The 21,927-nt window shown below is 40.9% G+C and overlaps 1 protein-coding gene across 4 annotated transcripts in view; it reads right to left on the bottom strand.

Annotated features, from left to right (window-relative positions):
* The window catches only part of MAD1 (mitotic checkpoint family protein), a 285,271-nt gene extending 264,463 nt beyond the window's left edge, over positions 1-20,808 (bottom strand). For 2 of the 4 annotated variants that reach the window (XR_016266807.1, XM_089458863.1), the window contains exon 1: positions 20,121-20,806. Coding sequence is in view for 3 of the 4 variants with exons in the window: in XM_089458863.1 (XP_089314989.1) it covers positions 20,121-20,396 (276 nt within the window). In the remaining variant the exon portion in view is untranslated. Of the gene's footprint in view, positions 1-20,120 lie in introns of all 4 variants that reach the window. The other 2 variants (XM_089458864.1, XM_089458865.1) reach the window with 2 other exon arrangements.
* Between the last annotated feature and the right edge of the window lie 1,119 nt (positions 20,809-21,927).

The raw sequence follows: 21,927 nt of genomic DNA, 5'->3' as shown, positions 1-21,927 counted from the left end.
GATAAAAGGAACAAGCTAGTGTTGGGAATTTAGTAGCCATGGTCAGTATTTTCATTAATAAAAGAAGAGGAAAATTTAAATTTGAGTTAATGGCTCCACATATGTCAAATCGGCCCCTCCAATATCAAGTTCACCTACCCAATGTTGAGAAATCTAGGGCATTCAAAGTTAACAATTTCTCTGCTTGATAATTGCTTGTGATACACTTTACTTCTTAGCTTATGATCTTTTCTTTGTTAGCTTATTAATGTGTTCGCTTCATCAAGACAATTACCAATATGCACAATAAAAGACAAGTGACACAGTATATAGGCTTCTCAGCCAAGGCCAAAACCTCTCACCTCTTGAGAGGAAAACCTAATCAAAATTCATCTTCTAGATCTTCAATTGATAAGTACCAAGACCATGACACAGACCCTTGACTCTAGTACCCTCTTAAGAACCTTGTCACTAACCTTGATGCTCTGCCTCTTCCTTTCCTCGCCTTTCATGTTGATCTTGAACTGCTCTCCTCGGCTCCTTCTAGAGAAACTCGGTCTCTAGGTCTTTTACTTCGACCTTCCCAGAAGAATCCTTTTCTTGCCTCAGAATAAATCTCTTCTTCGCTTGCCCAGAAGAAACTTCGCTACCCCAGAAGAAACTTCACTACCCTAACTTCGCACTACCCAGAGGAAACTTCATTGTCTAGAAGAAAGTCCTTTTTTGCTGACCCAAAAGAAACCCTAACTTCGCATTACCCAGAAGAACCCTTCTTTGCACTTTTGTTCTTCTTCCTTCTTCGTACTTCTGCTTCTTCCCTTTCTTCGCACTTCTTCTTGTCTCAATACAAGTCGAGTTGCTTGATCGAATTGTCTTCCTTCAAGTGAGGCCGAGTAGGCTATATATACACTTCTTCATATGACCTTTAGGCCGAAATGATAGCTGGAGTTAGGCCAACTTCATCGAGAGAGTTCTTCCATATTTGTAGGCCGACATGAAGAGGATAGATGACAAGTTCTTGGAGGATACTTTACATGGATAATATTGACCTTTTACAAAGTGTAACATGACTTCATTTACATGACAATGACTCTAATATTTTATGACTAAATGACAAATAAATCCTAAAGACTCTCAATGGGAGTCTTGACTCAAAAATAAAATCCCTTGCTCATGAAACCCATTAAGCAAGTCAATAAAATAATTTTATTTTTCCTCTTTACATCTCATTACATAAAATCATATTTACATGTCATTATGAAGACCGAACATAGTTACACTTTTCAACATCCAAAAGTCACATATATTCGCATGGATGAACAACTATATATTGAGCCTATTCGCTCTCCAAGGCAAATTCGGATCATCTCATCATCTCTATTTTAGTTCGAAAATATCTTTGTGGAACCTTGTGGATCTGTGGCACTATCTTTTGTGGTATGCGAGCCTCTTTGTGGCATCATCTTTTGTGGTATGCGAGCCTCTCTGTGGCACTATCTTCTGTGGTATGTGAGCCTCTCTGTGGCACTATCGTATGTGGTATGCGAGCCTCTCTGTAGCATCATCTTCTATGGTATGTCAACCTCTCTGTGGCACTGTCTTTTGTGGTATGTGAAGCTCTCTGCGGCATTATCTTCTGTGGTATGCGAGCCTCTGTGGCATCATCTTTTGTGGTATGCGAGCTTCTTTGTTGTAGAGCGAAGTTTTGTGGCTCCTTATCTCTATGGTAAAGCAAAGTTCAATGGCTCCTTATCTCTGTGGTAAAGCAAAGTTTTATGGCTCCTTATCTCTGTGACTGAGGAAGAGGACAAAGTTCTATCCATGTGATCTTCTCAAAGATATGTTATTTTCATTGATGTACAATTGATGAATTGAACTCTCTCTCATAAGGAAAGATTTGTTGTGTTTTTCCCTGGCTACTACCCTAAACTTTGGTGTCTCTTGTCTTGTTGTTTAGTGCGATCTCTATTGCTCTATTGAAAAAGATGAATGGTTGAAATTTTTCAAGTATAACTACTTAATGATTGGAATGCTAATCGTCTCACTAGAAGTAGTTATCAGTTTGAAAAATTGTAATAGTCTTGAATGCACTAGAAAATCAACATGGTTTCAGAGCTATGGTGGAAGAAAAGAGCATGAGATCACACCTGAAGAAACCCTATTCTACATTTGAAAGAAGATTCCTCATCTACAGTTGAGGCAGCCCTAAAGATAGAGTCATTTCTGGTTACCTTGGAAGCCCTAATACACTCCAAATTTGAGCTCTCTAATCGAAAGCCTAGAGATAATGATCAAAGAAGCCATAGAAAAATCAAAGTTTGTATTTGTGAAAGATCTGAAAAAGATCCTAAGAAGTCCAAGCTCCATTTTTGTGGTATCCAAGTTGCTTCTGCGATTGAAGCCAAGTCCTGAAAGAAACTCAAATGCATATTCAAGTCTAAAGCATGATCCAAATCAGTGGCCAAGGCTAAGCTTGTATATCTCTATGGAAGGAGTCAAGACCAAGCCACTTTGAAAGATCCATGTTCTACACATAGTGAAAGAGAGCCGACCTGGGATTTCCTTGTAGAAGAAAGATGAAAGAAATTTGAAGACCTTGTACTGAAATAAAAGCTTAAGTCTAACATGTGAGGTATGTATCCTAAAGTCTCAATGATATTCTTTTCCTGACTCTGTCTTGACATAATTTGTACAAGATTCCTATCTCTCGAGGATTGAAGGAACTCACTGGATCAATGAGAAACCCTTTGAGGTCAGATATCCATACTTAGATGAATTGATATGACAAATTAAATTTAGATGATCATGTATTATGACATGTTGAGGGAAAGACATTCAGTTTTTTTTAAGGAGATCACTGTCACTAAAAGTCTGAATCCATGGCAACTGAGTTTCAATTGTATTGTTCAAACCAAATCTGAAATCTGTGTTCCGAAGCCTGTGGAAATATGAGCCTTCTCTCTGAGCTAACATCCAGCCTCATCTCTGTGGTATGGTAATCCGAATGGCATCTGAATTATCTTTGTAAATCTGAGATATCTCATTGAATCCGAGTTTGTCATCTTTGTGGAAGAGTGACAAGATTGAGTTTGGAATCAAATCCAAGCTTGAAGTAGTCTGCGACACTAGTCCAAAATGGTACCTCTGTGATAAATCTCTTTTGGTAGACTGAAAGTCTGAGGCATCTGAGCTACCTCTGTGACATCCAAGTTACAGTGATACTGTTGTATCTCTGTGGTATTATTATTCTACAGATGCTAGTTAATCTCTACGGAAAATTCAAGTCAGAAGATATGTATTGATGATCCAATGATGACATAATGATCTGAGTTTCTGTGATGACAATTATGATCTGAATCTAGTAATCCGAGTTCTATTAAGCATGATGATGATCCAAGTTGCTCTGTGATGACAAACCAAACTCTTATGTGATGTCAAGCTGAGCCCTTGTGAAGGACATAAGATCTAGCCTAGTGAAAACCGCTCAAGATAAATGTTAATGACAAGTGAAGAGTCTCTGTGAAAGAAGTCAAAACCATAGTATGATCTGAGAATCTTGAAGATGACTGAATTTTTTGTTGTGATCCGATCTATAGTTAAGTCTCTATTCATAAGCTATATCAAGCTATAAGAGACTAAGCCTCTCAGGAAGTCTGCGTAGAAAAGGAAGAAAAGTGTGCCTTATATAGACATACAGCAAAAGAGGCCGACATTACTTATCAAAGCTTATGGTGATGATCTTAATTATGAGCTTAGCTCTATCTGTGGTAAAAAGGGCTGAGTCCCTTGTATTTGAGGCATATCTCTATAAATGTAATCAAAGGTATTGATAATTGATCTCCCACCATGATTTGGTTGAATATTTGAACACATGAAAGACATTGTTGCCAATCTCATGTTATAGCATCCACCCCAGTGGGATGGTCACTTGGCATGAATGATGTGTTACTACAGTGAATATGGACATCATGACCCCTATATGATATCATTTAAGTTGAAGGAGAAGCATTTAAAGAATCGAATAAAAGTCATGGTGTCAAGAAGATTGAAAAATGATAGTTAACAAAGAACTGTTACAACAAATAAAGAAAGCCACATGAAGGATTGAATAAATGTTTGAGTATAAATCTTAGACCTGAATGATCATATGTATTGCAAGAGCAAATGTTGTTGTTACAATGACATTGTGATAAAAAGGAGTTTCTTGACCTGAAGATCATTGTAAGCATATAGCTTTGGACATTGGAAACATATGCAAAGTTGTTGAGACATATCAAGAGGCCAAATCTCCTCTTCAAATCCTGAAGGCTGATCAAATTATGAGCAGCGTACATCTTCTGATATCTTGCTGAAAGATTGAGACTAAATGGGATTGCAAAATCTAAGGTTTGGAGCTAAAACCATATCTAAAGAATTGTTAACCCTATCTAGACAAAAAGGGTTGGAGAAGAAAGCCTTGGGCTTATGGATTGATTGCTTACACTTGAAATTAGAAACCCTTGAAGAAATTTCAACCCCCACTCCGGTTATCAATTTTCCTTATCACTCCATGCATTTAGTTTTAAATCCAAGCATGATAAAAATTCTAAAATCTGAAAATGACAATATTTTCTGAAAACACAAATTTAGAGATTTCACAACTGCTGAAATTGCAGAAATAAAACATAGCAAAATTATGACAGCCACACACAGAAAATAACACAGTGATTTTTTGTCAATGTGACCCTGGAAAAACCCCCTACAACTCTTGGGGAAAACCAGTTTGAGAGCTCTTCTTTATTTCTGAAAATGCTTTTACAGAGAAACTGAAATACACAGTAAAAATTCCAGCAACCACAAATTACAACTTATCTCGATTTTCGTGCTTGAACTCCACCTCAAAAATCATGCCAATCAGCAAACAGCCAAAACAGAAATTTTCCCAGCAATAAAACAGCATTAAATGTTGTACGACTTGCCTCAAAAAACATGCCCAGAACTTGTTGTACAAATCATACGGATTTCAACAATATGGTTGCCTCGAAATGCATGCCCTTGTTGCTGTCCCTCTTCTTCGATTTTCGTGCCTTTCTCCTGCGGAACAGTTTTGCCTTGGGATGCGTGCCAATAAATGTTGCTGCCCAAATTTGCTAAAATGTCTTTTCGCTACTCTTCTTCACTTTCTCACTGCTCATAAATTTTCTCCTTGCTCTCTTCTCTTTCTCTGAAATGCTCATGAAAGAATGAATTGATCTTTTGGGTTAACCTAACATCTAATGGTTGAGATTCATTTAGATCTAGGGATGAGAATAAATGTGCATTTAATTCTCACTTTCTATTTTTTAACTCACCCACTTAAATAAAGACCCACTTAGCCTTTTATTTCCATAGTCACTTTTTCACTTTCTAATTCTTCATTGACTTTAATAAAGTCACCTTTAAATTAGAATATAACTTTACCACTTATAAAGTCACTTTTAAATTAGAATGTAACTTTACCACTTATAAAGTCACTTTTAAATTAAATTGACTTTACCACTTATAAAGTCACTTTAGAAGAAAAGTAAAAAATAAATTTGGACACTTTTCCCTAGGCCAAAGATCAAAGCCTTAGGGAACCACTTGTCCTCTAGTACCCAAATTTTAACACTCCCTCTTAGCGAGGAAAGTGTTCCTCACCACTCCCATCTTGTCTCTGAAGTAGACATGCTTGCCCTGTGGTAAGGCTTTGGTGAAAATGTCCGCTCCCTACTCATTTGTGGAAATGCACTCAAGCTTGACAGCGCCCTTTTGGACATAGTCTCTAGTGAAGTGATACTTGATCTCAATATGCTTTGACCTGTCATGAAAAACTAGATTCTTCATGAGTTTTTTGCAACTCTAATTATCACAATAAATTACTGAAGGTCTCAATGCCTGACCAAATAGACCAAACAACATCTTGCGAAGCCATATGGCCTCACAACTAGCCAAACTAGCAGCCATATACTCGGCCTTAGCTGAGCTCAATGCAACTGACTGTTGTTTCCGACTAATCCACGACACAACTGTCAAACCCAACCCAAAACAGCACCCGGAAGTACTCTTCCTATCTGAAGCACAACCTGCCCAATCTGAATCTGTGTACCCTGCTAGTCTCACTCCATTCTGCTGGGGGTAGTGAGGAACTGTGAACTCCCTCCTAATGCTTGCCTTAGCACAAAAATCAGAAAACTCACCAAGGGTATACTCCCCTCCATTGTCTGACCTAAGGACCTTGATCTTCCTACCTGTCTAGGTCTCCACAAGAGCTTTGAACTCTTGAAACCACTTGAAGACCTCACTCTTGGTCTTCAAGAAATAAATCCAGGTCTTCATGGAGTGGTCATCAATGAATAAAACATAGTACTCATAGCCACTCAAGGATATATGAGACATCCGACCACTCACATCGGTATGAATCAAGTCAAGGATCCCGGTCGCTCTGCTATCACTGCTGGGAAAAGGGGATCTGGAAAACTTCCCCATAGCACATCCTCTGCATACATCAAGGTGATCAGAACTGAAATCTGGCACACCAGTGGTGATCTCCCACAATGTACTCAAGGCCCCATGATACATGTGCCCCATCTTGCGGTGCCAAATCTCACACAACTCTGAACTGCTAGATCTGTTGTCGGTCATGTCTCGGGTGTTGCTACTAAATGCCATCAGGCGCTGGAATGAGAACTTGTACACCTAAGCATGGCGCACACCAATCTCTCTAGTTGAAGAAGCTGGATTTCCCCTAGGATATATAAGCACCTGCCTTCTCCTAAACAACACATCATACCCTCTGTCCTCAAGTGCTAAGACGAATATCAAGTTCTTCTTCATTCCAAGCACATATAGAACATCTGACACTTTCAAGGGAGGTTTGGGTACCTCAAGGATCCTGCCCCTCATCGCCTGTAGTCTGTCTGACTACAGCTCGATGTCTCCCCACTTCTGCTCAAGTGGTGTGTGTGCACTCATGGCACAATCATCGTCTGTCTCCACTTCCTTCTCTGCCCTTGCTGGCGCAGCCTTGGTCTCGGAGGCCTCTCCCTTGCTCTTCTTCCTTGGACACTGGGTCGCATAATGACCCAGCTCCCCACAGTGGAAGCATTTGACCTTGGAGAGGTCCTTCTTTCGTTTCTCCTGCTTTCCCTCAGATGCTAGGGCAACATCCACCTCCTCCTCCTTCTTGATTCTGATCCCCTTGCCGCTACTTCCCGCCTTGCTCAGCCTTCTGATCTCTTCTTGGCGAAGAGTCGCCCACATTTCCTCCCAATCTGGAAGGGTTGCCCTACCCAGTATGCTCTGGACAAACACCTCCCAGTCTTCTGAGACTGCGTTCAGGACTGTTCTAACCATCAATTCTTGATCTGGCATGGCTCCTATGGAAGTCAGCTAATCTCGGATCTTCTTCAATCAACCGAGGAAGGGGTCGATCTGTTCTCCCTTCTGCATCTGGTATGATTGCAGCTGATTTTCTAGTAACATCCTTCTCTGCACAGAAGTATGCTGGTACAATTTCTTTAGGGCCTCCCACATCTCATTTGTCGTGTCCTTTTCGGCAATATGTGGTACCACATGGTCCTTGACCCCGTCAAGAATGATGCTCTTGGCCCTCGCCATTCCCTCCTCGTACTTGTCGTTATCAACTGGGTTAACTAGGACAGCTATCGTCCTCAAGGCGAAGTGCTTGACACGATTTCTGTCTAGAACAGATAGGATTCTGGCCTTCCAAACTACGAAGTTTGAGGCTTCGTCCAATCTGTCCCAGTCTCTTACCCCGTTCACTGCCATCTCACTGCTCCTCTACTTCCCTCCTGGAAGTTCTTGGTGTGACTCCCTTTGAGCCTCGATTTCCCTCCTGCAAACCCTTATGCCAATGTCGAGATGCCCCCACTCCGATCATTAGTGCAGCTGCACCACTAATCCGGATTTCTTAGCTAGAAATCCTCGATAGCAACTCCCTCCTTGGCCTTGCCCTGTTAGCTACTATTTTGACTACAGTACCACACCAGCTCCACTCTGCAACTTACCCACAGCCTCCTAAACCCCAGCAAACTGAAGGTTAGAGCTCGTAGGATCTGCGCAATCCCAACACCGGCAAATCAGCTTCCTCAGCCAACTGCGTCAGCTCTCCTAGCCTCTGCGTGAGCCTGCCTTTGCCTCCCTAGCCTCTGCGCTGCCTATTCTTGGCTCGAACTTGATGACGCAGGCACTGCGTCACCCCTTCCTTGTTGCTTTTCTGCTAAGAACAGCTTCTGTCACTCGGGACAGTTGTTTTTTGTTGTTGTTGCTCTGCTCGGTTGATGTCCTCAGTTCCCCTGTGATCTGCAACCACGCTTTGATACCATTTTGAAGTTCCTAAGTCTAACTATTAGAAACCCTTCATGTACTTTACTGATTTATTCCTACCTACTTGTTTTGTTAATTAAAAAATTATTTACCATGTAAATACTGGAAATAAATACAAGTACATGCTCAACACATTACAAATCATCAACTGAAGGAAACAGAAACAAGCACACAAGTGACACTGTTGTTTTTGGACTAATGTCCCCGGAAAAACCCAATGCAAGAAAACTGGTGCAGCTATCTGAGGGTTTGATTTATTAAGCAATTTCATAATACAATCTGGGTGACAAATTCGGCTCACCCAACAGAGAAAAATCTCAGCAATAGTACTCTCTACTCGAAAGCAGATATTCCGGCTGAAACCTCGGATAAACACTCTGGGAGCTCCACAGCTCCAATCTGCCACACAAAACCCCAGCGTCAACCTCTAGGGACTGCGTCAGCTCTCTCTGGCCCAACGTTAGCCCGAGGTCACTCTAGCTTGGCCTGTGTCAGCCTCTAGAGGCACTGCGTCAGTCCTCTGGCCCTCTGCGTCACTCACATTGGCCCTCTGAGGCACTGCGCAACTCCTGGCTGCCTCTACGTGAGCCCTGGCTGGCTCTGCGTGAACCCTTGGCTGGTTCTGCGTCCCTCTCTTCGGCTACTGCACTGATCCTCCCAGTGCTATCTTTGCCTCTCTGCTTCTGTATTCACTGCCCCTCAGCTGCAACTCTGATCACTCTCTCAACTTTCTCAGCAAACCCAGCCCCAGAAAGTCGAAATCTTGATCTCTTGGTGTGTTCTCCAAGTGACCCTCAAGCCTCCTCTTATACTTTTTTCGTTGACAAATCAACGACCGAGATTAAGTCCCTAATCAATGGCTAAGATTAGATCTGGCTTGATCCATGACTTTTGGACCATTCTAACACAGTTTTATATTAATTCACATTAATATTTTATTTTCCCTAAGTTTAGACTTAGGGACTCCATTAAAAATATTAATTATTTTAATATCTCCCAAACTGTTTAGAATCTGCCCAAACCCTTTCTGGGTATTGGAGATCTCATGTGCCTTAGCCTCTCCACCAATTTTCGTGGCTAGAGCACATCTGATGCTACCCCAAATCAACATTTGACTCACATCGAGTAAGGCCCCATAACGTAGACCTCCGGTGCTATAAATTAGATGTGTCAACTGACATGGTCCCTAATGGACCATCCTGCAACTTGATACAAATTGCCAACCTTGAACTCAAAAGCATCTTTCAAAATTCCATTTTCAAACACGTACCTTTCCATCGATGAATGCCACTCTGAAACCTTTGACTTCCATTGCCGAAATGGACACCAGGTTCTTCTTGCGATCAGCTACATAAAAGAGATTTTGTAAATGAATCGAGTTACCCTCATTCACTTGAGGAGTAACATTCCATACACCCTTTCTGGGACCAGTGGCATCGACTCCAAGTATAATCCCACGATTGTTTCCATCTCTACCAAATTAGAGAGAGCACCCTTCTATCCGATGAAGTGCCTTGAAGCACTACAATCAATAAGCCAGATTTCAAAAGAGTCTGAAGGAGAGGGCCAATACAAGATAACGCTTCTTTATCTTATCAGAAACAATATTTGATTCTTCGTACCTGGGGTTCCTTGCTTTCTTTGAAGAGTCGATCGTTTCCTTGATGACCTACATTACCTGTCATTCCTTCGATCATTGAAGATGTCCCTGGAATGATTGTTATCATCATCAAGTGATGTGTCCCTACCATTCAGACACTCCTTTGCATAATGGCCAGATTTATTACAACCAAGGCATTTGCCTTTCCTTCCACACTTAGATTCGGACTTCCCATTGAAGTGATCTTTAGGTAGGCCATCAGAAGCTTCCGCTACGCCATTCTGATAATGTTCTCTGCTTCGACTTCACCCTTGGTGAATTTGAAGAGAGATGAGGAATCCATTGAGCCTTTTGTCCTTTCCCAACTGTCTTCGGTGATTGCTCTTTCACTCTTGCTTGGGCTTTGTCTTCACCTTAGCTCTGATACCATGTTAATTTTAAGTATGTTCTATGCTTAGAGCAATTTATTTCAATTTTCACAGTTAGCTCAATATCTTTTCCAGATTAGCAATCACATCAGCATAATAGTAAATTGCAGATAGAACATAAACATAAATCGCAGAAGACAAGCCAAGACAAGAGGACACAAGATGTGGCGCTAGCCAGGGACAAACCCCAATGCGGGGAAACCCTTGATCAATTCTTCTTATATGTTCTTCAATATTTCAGCAGAGAGAGAGAGAGATAGTACATTTACAACAGAAGTCAACACTTTGACTTATCTAAATAAGAGCATAGATCATCTCTAAGAAGATGATACATGAGGTAGCTGAACTCAGTTGAAGACATGTTGCTTCAACTGATTCTCCAAGGTGATTCCATCGCCTTGCTGCACCTATCATTGCGTTGCTCCTCATCATCACGCTGCACCTCACTGAGCTGCACCACGCTGTCACACTGTTGTCCCATGTGCTCGCTGCACCATGCCACCGCACTATTGTCCCATGTGCTTGTTGCACCATGCCGCCACACTGTTGTCCCATGTGCTTGCTGCTCCATGTACTTGTTGCACCGAGTACCATATTGTTGTCCCATGTGCTTGTTGCTCCATGTACTTGCTACACCAAGTACCACACTGTTGTCCCAATGTGCTTGCAGCACTATGCTTGCCACCATGTGCTTGTTGCACCTTGTTGTTGTTGTTGTCCCATGTACCATACCATTGCAGCACCATGAACTTGCTACACTAAATACTAATTGTCCCATGTACCATACCACTATGTACAGTCACCAATTTGGCTCCCACAAACTGCCCAACAATCTGACCCAGAGAAACATCACAATTGCTTCTACAAGATTGTTGTACCATCACAATTGCTGCTATAAGATTGTTGTACACCACTGATTTTACTGCTATGCATGTACTTCTGGTTAGGGCATGTACCACTGCCCTTAACCCAACACACAATCCCTCAAACAACCTTAATAAATAGTGGCATAGGCTAGGAGGGACACTCTTCCTCCATGCTAAGGGTAAGGGCTAAAACCAGCCCTCAAAACAACCCATGCAATCCTTTGTTGTTGTGATATGGCCTACGGCCTACCACACAACACTCTTGTTACCATACAACATCCCTCAAACACAACTCCAGCCTATCCACAAGCCTCCAAACAAGAGGCTCTTCATCTCGGCCTAGCCCAATGTATATCACAACTTCAGACCCCTGTTTACCCTTAAGACAGTCACCAAACTCGGCCTCTTGTAGTAGACCTTCCACGATGTTCCTTGACCCTTTCTATTTGCGGTTAGGGCTTGTATTGGCCTCCTCCTTGACTGCGTCTAGGACTTGTAGGGACCAGCGTATAGGGCAGCGTGTAAGCCTCCTTCTTGACTGCATCTAGGGCTTGTAGAGACCAGCGTATAAGGCAGCGTGTAGGCCTCCTTCTTGACTACATCTAGGGCTCATGCTAAGGCTCCTTACCTTCTGCGTTTAGGGCTTCCTCTCCTAGATTTCTCTTCCACTAAAACCCATAACAAGTGGAGAGAAATCAAAAGTGAAGTGTGTGTGAAATGACTTTCAAGTTATCTCCTTTTATATTAAAACATTGAGCACATGTGGGGGTAATTTGGTCGCTGGCCGACCTTGACGAATTTTCCCATAACACAAATAAATTCATATCTCCATGAATACTTATCGAAATTGGATGATCTTTAGATCAATCCTATACCTCTCGATGAGAGGGATCCAAGAAAAACATCAGCTACCATAAATAAGATGACCCACATGGAGTTTGGCCCTAGTTGCCAATTTTAACAATTTATATCTTTCTAGGAGGTCGATTAGGTGCCTTTCTAGGTCGACTTGTCCAGGAGGACCAACTTGGTCTTATGGAGGACAAATTGACTCTTTTGAGTCTTGACTCAAATAGAAAAATATTTTTCTTTTTCTTCAAGAAGTCCAAATGGGACATTGACTCTTTCATTTTCATCAAGAGGTCTAAATGGGACTTTAACTCAAGTACATTTGTTTGACTCATCACAAATTTTCTTTTGACTCAAATAACCCTACAAGCATGACTCATGACAAATTTTCTTTTGGCTCAAATAATCTTTGTTGAGGTTGTGGCATGGTGGACTGTAAGTCCATGGACACTTGCTTGATGAAAATTTTGAAGAAGCTGCAAGACTCTGTTGTTGACTTGGTTGATTCTCTCATTGGCTCGTTGAACCACCTAATGCATGAAATTGTTGATTCTATTTGGATTGGATGTATCAAAAAAAGAAAGAGTATTTCTTGGTGTTTTGTTGGTCTAAATAACATGGATGTTTCCGCTGTATTTAGAACTACTGAAGCTGAAAATGTAGAAGTAGTTTAGCTTCGGAAGTTGTTTGTTGATCCATTTGATCTTGTGTTGGAGTTGACCATGGTTGTTGATGTTTTCTTCTGTGAGAAGCCACTTATTGTCTGTTGGATTCGACCATGGTCGTTGATGTTTGCTTCTGTGAGAAGCCACTTATTGTCTGCTAGATTCAACAATGATTGTTGGTGTTTGCTTCTGTGAAAAGCCCCCGCTGAAGCTAAACAAATAGCTAGATGTTGTTGTCTGTTGGAACATTTGATCAAAGTGCTAAAATCCACCATACCTACTTTTTTGTTGTTGAGCATGTTATTGATGTTTGCTCATGTGAGAAGCCTGGAATGGTTAATAATTCCTCTTGCAGAGGGAGCATTGATTATATAGCATCATGAATATTCCTTAGGTTGCAATTATGAGACTTATGGTTTGGTCAGGAAGATTGTCACTCCCTTAGTTCAATTGATCAGAAGGCCTATGAGTCTAGTCTGGGAGCTTGGTTCTGAGGCCTGAAGTGATCCATTGGTTTTTTACAAGGAGACCAATTTGATCGGGGACGCTAATTTTGTGATCTCTCCCTTAGGTGTTGACCAGGAGACCTATGGTTTGGTCAGGGAGATTGATCTTGAGTTCCCTTCATTAGACTGTGGCTAGAAGACCTATGGTTTGGTCGGGAAGGATGAGTTCTCTCCCTAAGGCTAAGTCACCAGGTTCGAGTTCGAGTTCGAGTTCGAGGACCTTGAAATTTGAATAAAGTTCGGCAACTCAAATTTTGTCGATAAAATTCGACATATAGAAATTCGAAAAAAAAAATGTATATTAAAGATAGAGGGCAGATTTATACACTTATGAAGACTATCTTATTGTTAGAAATTATATTAATAATGGAGTCAAAGCATAATTCGATGAAAAGCTTGAAATGTATAGGAAAAATCAGCAAGTTATGTAGCACATGCTAATGAGTCAACCATATTGACAAAGAAATAATGAAAATTTCTAAAAGATACCATTTGATCAGCAAAGCAATGGTAAGTTGTATATGTTGTACTTTGATGCACCACCTGTTTTTGATGGTCAGCATTGTGATGAAAGGGTGTTTCTATACAGATATCATGAGATGGACAACAACACTGGTCAGCAGATGAGATAACATACATAGTTGCTTCAGACGGTGCAGAGATATTTTTCCTTCAATGCAGACTCTCATTTTGAAATCAATTTGTCCTACTACCATAAAAAAGAACAGAAATGGATCATTGCACCCATCCATTTGACCATGGGGATATGCAGTTGGTGATATTTCCATATACGCACCAAAAAAGAGTCTTATCTTATACTTTGAGATCAACAGGGAAACGTACAACAGTCACTGGGGCATTGTTTCCATTATCAGAAAACAATAAGAAATCGTTTGTCGATATTTTCTATGAAGGACGTGTTGAGCATAGGATTTTTATTTCATCAACAGAAGTTTATTCTAATTATAAAGTATCAGTCCCTAGACGTGATTTGATATAGAAAAACAGTTGTCGTTCAGCCTATAAAAAATCATCTTGCTGATATAGTGATGAATTGCACACCTAGTGGACAAGGTACAATGCTGATAACTATGCGCAAGAGTCAAAGGGGTGCAAGGCTGTGAAAAACCCATATTTCAGATTATTTCTGCAAATGCTTGAATACATTCCTAACAAAGAGGAACGCATTGTAATTTGTTATGACCAGCGACATGATCAGAACAACCAAATTTGAAACAACAAGGTGTCCGTGGTCTCTGTCGTGCGTCTGCGTCTCTGTCGTGCGTCTACGGCGGCAATGGAAACAACAACGAAACCAATGAACATTGAAACCTAAGCTAAAACAGCAGCACGCATACCCCCGGCCCGAAAAAAACGAATTTTAACGCATCTCAACGAATTTCATCGATTTTAATGGCGAATTTAATCGACAGAAATTCGAAATTCGAATACGCGAATTTTAATGGCGAATTTTATCGAACAAATTCGAATGAGGATTAAATACGGCGAATTTCGAATTTTAAGGATTAAATACGGCGAATCCGATGACTTAGCCCTAAGGTCGTGGACCGAGAGACTATATAGTCGGGGATTGAGATAGGAATTCCTCCCTTAGGCTATGGGTCGGGAGACCTTGTTTGTGGTCGGGGAGATGCACCTTGTGCGTATGATCGGTTTGCCCTCATTGATTGATCCCACTGATCAGTAGGGCACTGACCTAGATGGCATAGTGTTGTGGCTTTTGGGATGTGTTGGATGTTATGTATCTTTCCTTATGATGAGACTTGTGATCTCTCCCTTAGTTTGTGGCTGTGAGACCCTATGGTTTGGTCGGGGAGATTGATCTTGAGAGAGAATGAAAGGTACCTCCGTGGCTAAGAGGGAGTGTTGGAAATATGGTAGCCATGATCGGTATTCATCATGTGAAGAAATAGAAAATTTGAATTTATATTTTGCCTCGTAAATTTGCTCAAGTCAGCCCCTCCTAGAACATGTGCCTGCACAAAAGACACGTCCATTCGTATGGATGAACAACTATATATTGAACCTAATAGCTCACCTCCAAGGCATATATTCAGATTTCGTATCTATGCAAGCTCTGAGGAAACATTATCCTCTGTGATGTGAGCTATCTATGGCACTGTTTTCTATGTAATGATGTGAGCTACCTGTGGCACTATGTCTTTGTGATGCGAGCTATTTGTGGCACTATTTTTTGTGGTTGAAGTGAGTTCTTTGTGGCATGTATCTCTGAGATAGCGAGCTTCTTTGTGGCAAGTATCTTTGTGACAGCGAGCTTCTGTGGCACATAGTTCTATCACAAGCGAGCTTCTTTGTGGCACTTCTTCTTTGGCTAATGTGAGGGTCTGTGACACTATTATTTGTGGCATTACCTATGTTCTAAGGTTCAAGAATAGGCCAAACTTCGACCCTCCTAGAGACCATGTGAAGACCTAGTTGCAGACCTCTTATGGAGAGAATTGAAAGGAACTCTTATGGATAGACTTGAAAGGAATTCTTGTGGACAAAATTGGAGAATTGACTTGAGCTACCATGATGGTCAGTCTTATTTATATGTTTTGTTGAAGATCATAGTGAATGGCATGCTATTATGACTGATGTCAAAATTGATGAATTGAACTCTCTCTCACAAGAAAAGATTGGTTGGGTTTTCCCCTTGTCGGTTCTGCCTTGGCCACTAGCCTGATTTCTGTCTTCCATTGCCGAGATGGACACTAGGTTCTTTTTGAGGTCAAGTGCATTTAATACATCCTGGACTTTCTAGCCTTCTTAAATGGTTGTCCTCTTCCTCGATCCCCAGCTCTCCTCTTACCTTTGCTGTTGAATTTGTCATTCCTTTGATTTGCCATTAGATGGATTTTGATCATCGTCCCGGTGTGAGTCCTTTCTATCAAGGCACTCCCTTGCATAGTGACCTGCTTTATCACAGATGTAACCTCGTCCTTTTCTTCCACCCTTAGGTCCAGCCTTTCCTTTTGATTTAGTCCCGGAATTATTTCTTTTCTTAGCATGAGAAGAAAAGGTAACAGGAAGACCTTTAGGCATGGGCATTTCTTGCTCTTCTTCCCTTGTTTCTTCTTGAATGCATCTAGCCATTAATTCCTCGAAACCAGGAATTACATTATAGTTCAGAAGAGTAGTCCTGAACACGTACCATTCGGATGGTAATCCTCCAAGAGTCATGAGTGCCATTTTCCAGTCTATTGTAGATTTCTTTGGAGGTGTCCAGTTCAGAGATGTAGGCCACCAAGTGCTAGTCGATAGAGTCCCGAATGATCTTCTATTTTGACTTCTTCGGTTTTCCATTTGTTCCATGTAGCAACGGATGCATTTGATGGAGGCTCAACAATATTGCCTCTTACATGGTCCAGCACTCCTAGATCTTCTAGGGTTAGATCGATAGACATCTTCCATGCGTGATAATCATCTTTCTTACGAAGCTTGCCTTCGGCAGAGTGTTGAGGACCCCATAGTTCTTTTAGGATAGCCTCTCCAATCTTCTCTTCGGTGATTGCTCTTGCTCTTGCTTGGGCTTTGTCTTCACCTCAGCGCTGATACCATGTTAAGTTATGGTATGTTCTTGCTTATAACAGTTTACTTCTTTTTCTTATTATATTCCACAGATTAGCAATCACATGTACATAAAGTAAAGTGCAGATAGAACATTAAATGATCGACAGAAAACAAGCCAAGACAAGAGACACAAGATGTGGTAGCTAGCCAGGGACAAACCCCACAATGTGTGGGGAAACCCCTTGATCAAATCTTCTTTTATCTTCAATAATTCAGCAGAGAGAAATAGTACAATAAATCTGATTCAAATCAACAATAGCAAACCCTAGATCAGCAGCATCAGCATTAGCGGCTTCTTTATCAAACTAGGGCAAACGATATCTCACAAACCGACCGTCGGATTGACTTCATTCCACCACCAAAAGTTGCGACTTCCAGAGGAGGTTTAGATGAACCTACAGCGCAGTTCAGATGAGGAGATCTTCTAGGCCACGCGGGTCAATCTTTACTTCTACAGTTGCAGCTTCAGTTTCAGTAGTTTCCGGCTTCAAACTAGGGCAATCGATATCTTGCAAACCGTTCGTCGGATTGACTTCATTCCACCACCAAAAGTTGCGGCTTTCAGAGGAGGTTCAGATGAACCTACAACGCAGTTCAAATGATGAGATCTTCTAGGCCACGCAGGTCAATCTTTACTTCTGCAGTTGCAGCTTTAGTTTCAGCAGTTTCTGGCTTCAAACTAGGGCAGTCGATATCTTGCAAACCGTTCATCAGATTGACTTCATTCCACCACCAAAAGTTGTGGCTTCCATAGGAGGTTCAGATGAAGCTACAGTGCAATTCAGATGAGGAGATCTTCTAGGCCACGCAGGTCAATCTTTACTTCTGCAGTTGCAGCTTCAGTTTCAACGGTTTCCAGCTTCAATCTAGGGCAGTCGATATATTGCAAATCGTTCGTCGGATTGACTTCATTCCACCACCAAAAGTTGCGGCTTCCAAAGGAGGTTCAGATGAACCTACAACACAGTTCAGATGAGGAGATCTTCTAGGCCACGCAGGTCAATCTTTGGATCTGCAGTTGCAGCTTCAGGTTCAGCAGCTTTCGGCTTCACATGTGTGAAAGAGAGACCCATTTCTGCGCAGTAAAGAAGAGGCTCATTTCTGCGTAGTAGAGAGAGAGAAATGTGATGAGAAGACTGAGTGCAAATGAGGAAAAGTCCTCTTATATTTATACACAACGTTGGTGTTTGAATAGATGCGACTGTTGGGCTTCTGAGCCTACATGAGTTGTAGGTCGGCTTGATAATAATTCCATAATGAAAATAAATTCATATCTCCATGAATACTTATCGGAATCGGATGATCTTTATATCAATCCTACACCTCTCAACGAGAAGAATCTAATAAAAATATTATCAGCCATGAATAAGATGACCCACATGAAGTTTTGCCCTGGTTGCCAATTTTAACAAGTATTCATCTATGAGTAGCATAATATGCATGTATTCACATGTTCTACAACTAATTTGGGATTCTACATCCCCCAAATTCATATAGCTAGATCCCACTATTGTACTCAAGGACTCCAACAAGTTAGTGCAACCCCGTCACCCCCCTTCACAAAATCCAAGAGACCTTGACCTCATTGGCTTCATCTTCAAATATTTATCTCTCCCCTTGACTAGTATCGAGTTGTCCAGCTCCTACCCCGGACACTCACTTTGTATCACCACACCTAAGATATTGTTATATACACTTTATTTTTGGTTTTAGCTACACATAGTGCTTAGCATTGTCAAATATTTACCTAGACTATACTTTCAGTTTTCTTGTATCTTTTTTTCTCTCATTATATAGGAGCTGCTCTTGCACCGCCACATTGTATTCAGGCTGGCTGTATCCTTTAGTCCCATTGATCTACTATTGTGGTAATTCGTTCGACATTGATAAAATTATCTTATCTACATGTCAAGACACTTCACTCCAAATATTTTTGGTAAATGGAACTTCCTCTCCTGCTCCAATCCCAAGCTATGGCAACCTTGCCCATGTACAATGAAAAGGGAGCCACCTGGAGCCTCTCCTGCTTGCAGTCCCAGCATTCAAAGGGCAGGCCTTGTCACTGAGCTGGGAGAGCTTTAATGGAAAGAAGTGAAGGCACAACTGTCTCACCCCCCAACCAGTTCAGCAGACAAGTTCCCTACCTTTGCACTCGCCACTTTTAAGATGGAAAGGCCACCAGAACCAGACACTGATGACTGGAATCCAATCATCGCTAACCCAGAGCTTGATGTTACCGGTTGGGGGCCAATCCCAAAAGACCATGAGGATGTGCCACCCCCTGCTGAGCCTCTCCATGCCTCTGCCTCATGATTTCTGTAGTGAGTTTACTCTCGAGCATCTCCTGCTTGTAGTCCTAGAGTTCAAAGGGCAGGCCTTGTCACCGAGCTGGGAGAGCCTTAATGGAAAGAACGAAGCAGAGGCACAACAGTCCCGTGCAGCCAATTCGGCTGACAAGTTCCCTACCTTTGCACACGCCATTTTTCAGGCAGAGAACCCACCAGAACCAGACACTGATGACTGGAAGCCAATAATCAGCAACCCGGAGCTTGATGTTACTGGCTGGGGGCCAACCCCAGAAGACCATGATGATGTACCACCCCCTGCTGAGCCTCTCCCTGCCATGCCTGATGATTTCTGTCTTGAGTTTACTCTCGAACCTTGTGCCATATATTTATGATAATTTTTTGACATTTTATGAACTGTTATCATTTATGCTAATGTATGCCACGAGGGACAGGTATTAGAGTCATGAGCATTTTTGGTTTATAACCCACCTGTTTCTGAGCTTATGTAATGCTTGTGACAGCTGCATTTGAGGCGGAATTCTTTTTCTATAAAGTGCATATGTACATTTCTGTTTGTATCAATAGTTACATGTTAAGCCACCCAAAAAAACTGTGAATCAGTTCAGTCGATGACATAATATTTACTGAGAAAATCTTTACTGAGTTCAATAAATATGTAGAAAGAAAAAGCCACCCCAAAATGGTTTGTGATTCGGTTCAGTCGATGACATAATGTTTACTGAAAAAATCTTTACTGGGTTCAATAAAGATGCAGCTCAATTGATGCAAAAAATGTAACTGTGTTCGGCAGTTAAGAGTTCAAAACATAGTGAGGGCCTAAAAGAATAAAATTCAGCAGTCTACATATTGATATACATGTTTAGTTTAGGGTTTCAAAAATTGGGATTTCTATCTCACTTTAAGTTAACATGAATCACCGAAAAATAACTTTTTTAAAAGAACGATTACAACAGTCAATTACTAAGAAGAAATACAAACCATCTGCCGGCATTTATAGGTGCATAACATTGCATCAGAGCCATCATTGTCGCCATCGGAGAGCTGGAGTAGATCCAAAGGATCGTCATAAGGCACAATTTGCTGAGAATTACCTCTTGCGTTCATTGCAGGAGACCGAAGAGATGGTGCGGAAGTCGGCGGTGGAAAAGACGCCTGTGCCCGCGTTCCCGCAAGAGGAAGAGGATTAGAAGGAGAGGGCGGAGGAGGAGGAGGGGCGGCCGCCCTCCGCTGCCGAGGGGGAGTCCTCAGAATCATATTTTTACTTCTAATCTGAACGGACAGAGAAGAGCTGCTGGGCCGATGATATAGAGTCCACTCTTCGTTTTCAAGGTGAAAATGCAAATTTTCGCGGTTTAAAGCAATCTGGAACCCCACTCCGATTTCTTCTGCGTACCTCTGTTTTTCAAACAGAGAGGAACTGATGGACCGATGATATACAGCCCACACTTTGATTTCAAGATGAACGTGCAAATTTTCGCGGTTTAAAGCAATCTGGGACCCCCCTGTTCTCTTCTGTGTACCTCTGTTTTTCAAACTAAACAAAACTGCAGCGTGGCGGCCATTTGGTTTTGTGGAGTTTGTAATGTTGGTTGTCCAATTGTGCCTCCTATCAATTTATCAATTTGAAAAGAACTTTCATCAAATTGTGTTCAGCGAAATACACGCAGCAATTCAATTTTTAATGAGATATCAATGGTTAGATATGAAGTTTGTCTTCACAGGTATTACATAAGTTAAATTGATTTGAGTGAAACTTCCTGTAATATTTTATCATTTATTCCTTATATTGTAGGTTTAGTTTACATTATTTGTTGAATTCGATTATATTTATATTTATATTTTATCATTATACAATATTAATATTAAAATAGTTGTGGGAACATAGGGAGGTAAGGATCTAGTCTTATGTTATTTTTTTTATGGGAGTTTTTTTACCCTTAACACAGGTTTTATAATGAAGGTTTAATAATTAAGGTAGTTATTAGGTTGGTGAAAGTAGTGGTAAAAAAATATGGCATTTGCGTATCAAAGTTTTGTTTTTATATTATTATTGCTCACTATGAATATTAAAGTTTATTTTAAAGAAAAGACATGTTTTTATGGTAGTATATGGTAAATAATAAAAGAACTATAAAAAGAGGTAATCAATTATGGTATACTAAAGCAAGATGAGATAGACATGATAGTATATGGTAAATAATAAAAGAACCATAAAAGAGGTAATCAATTATGGTATACTAAAGTAAGATGAGATCAAACTATAGAAGGGAACATTGTTAAAGCCTTATTTAATATAATGATGATTCATAGAATGTTTTGAGTATAGAAGTGAGTATGATGATTGTTGTAAAGGAAAACAAACATGGCTTAAGATGGATAGCTTGGAGAGTTGGATTTGCAATCCATGTGTGCTTGATATTTAACGTTGAAAACATTAACCTTTAGTATTTGTCTTTTATTGAGGGTGAGTGAAGTGATATAGCAGTTCCTCTCAAATATCCATATTGGGTGTTTGGCTCACATGAGGGAGTTGGAGAGGGAGTAAGAGATCTTGTAAACCTAAGTCTAGTGAAAAAGGTCAAAAGAAAAGGAATTGTTATGTTGAGATTGTTAAGAGTCAAAGTGTTGTGTTGAGAACTCATCCTTTGTTGCTTAAGGAGTAGTGGAGTTTAATGACAAGAAAATGGAGTTAAGATACAAGTTGTTAAGAGGGAGAGAAAGGTGGGAGAATGACTATCTTGGCTCCCTCATTCAGATATTGAAGATATAAGAGCCCAAGGAATAT

Source organism: Pinus tabuliformis, chromosome 7, assembly GCF_031772625.1.
Source record: "Pinus tabuliformis cultivar Carrire ecotype Pingquan chromosome 7, CPIR1, whole genome shotgun sequence".
In the NCBI taxonomy this organism is placed as follows: Eukaryota; Viridiplantae; Streptophyta; class Pinopsida; order Pinales; family Pinaceae; genus Pinus; species Pinus tabuliformis.
The sequence above is the reverse complement of the archived record's forward strand: the minus strand, read 5'-3'. Positions and strand labels throughout refer to the sequence as shown.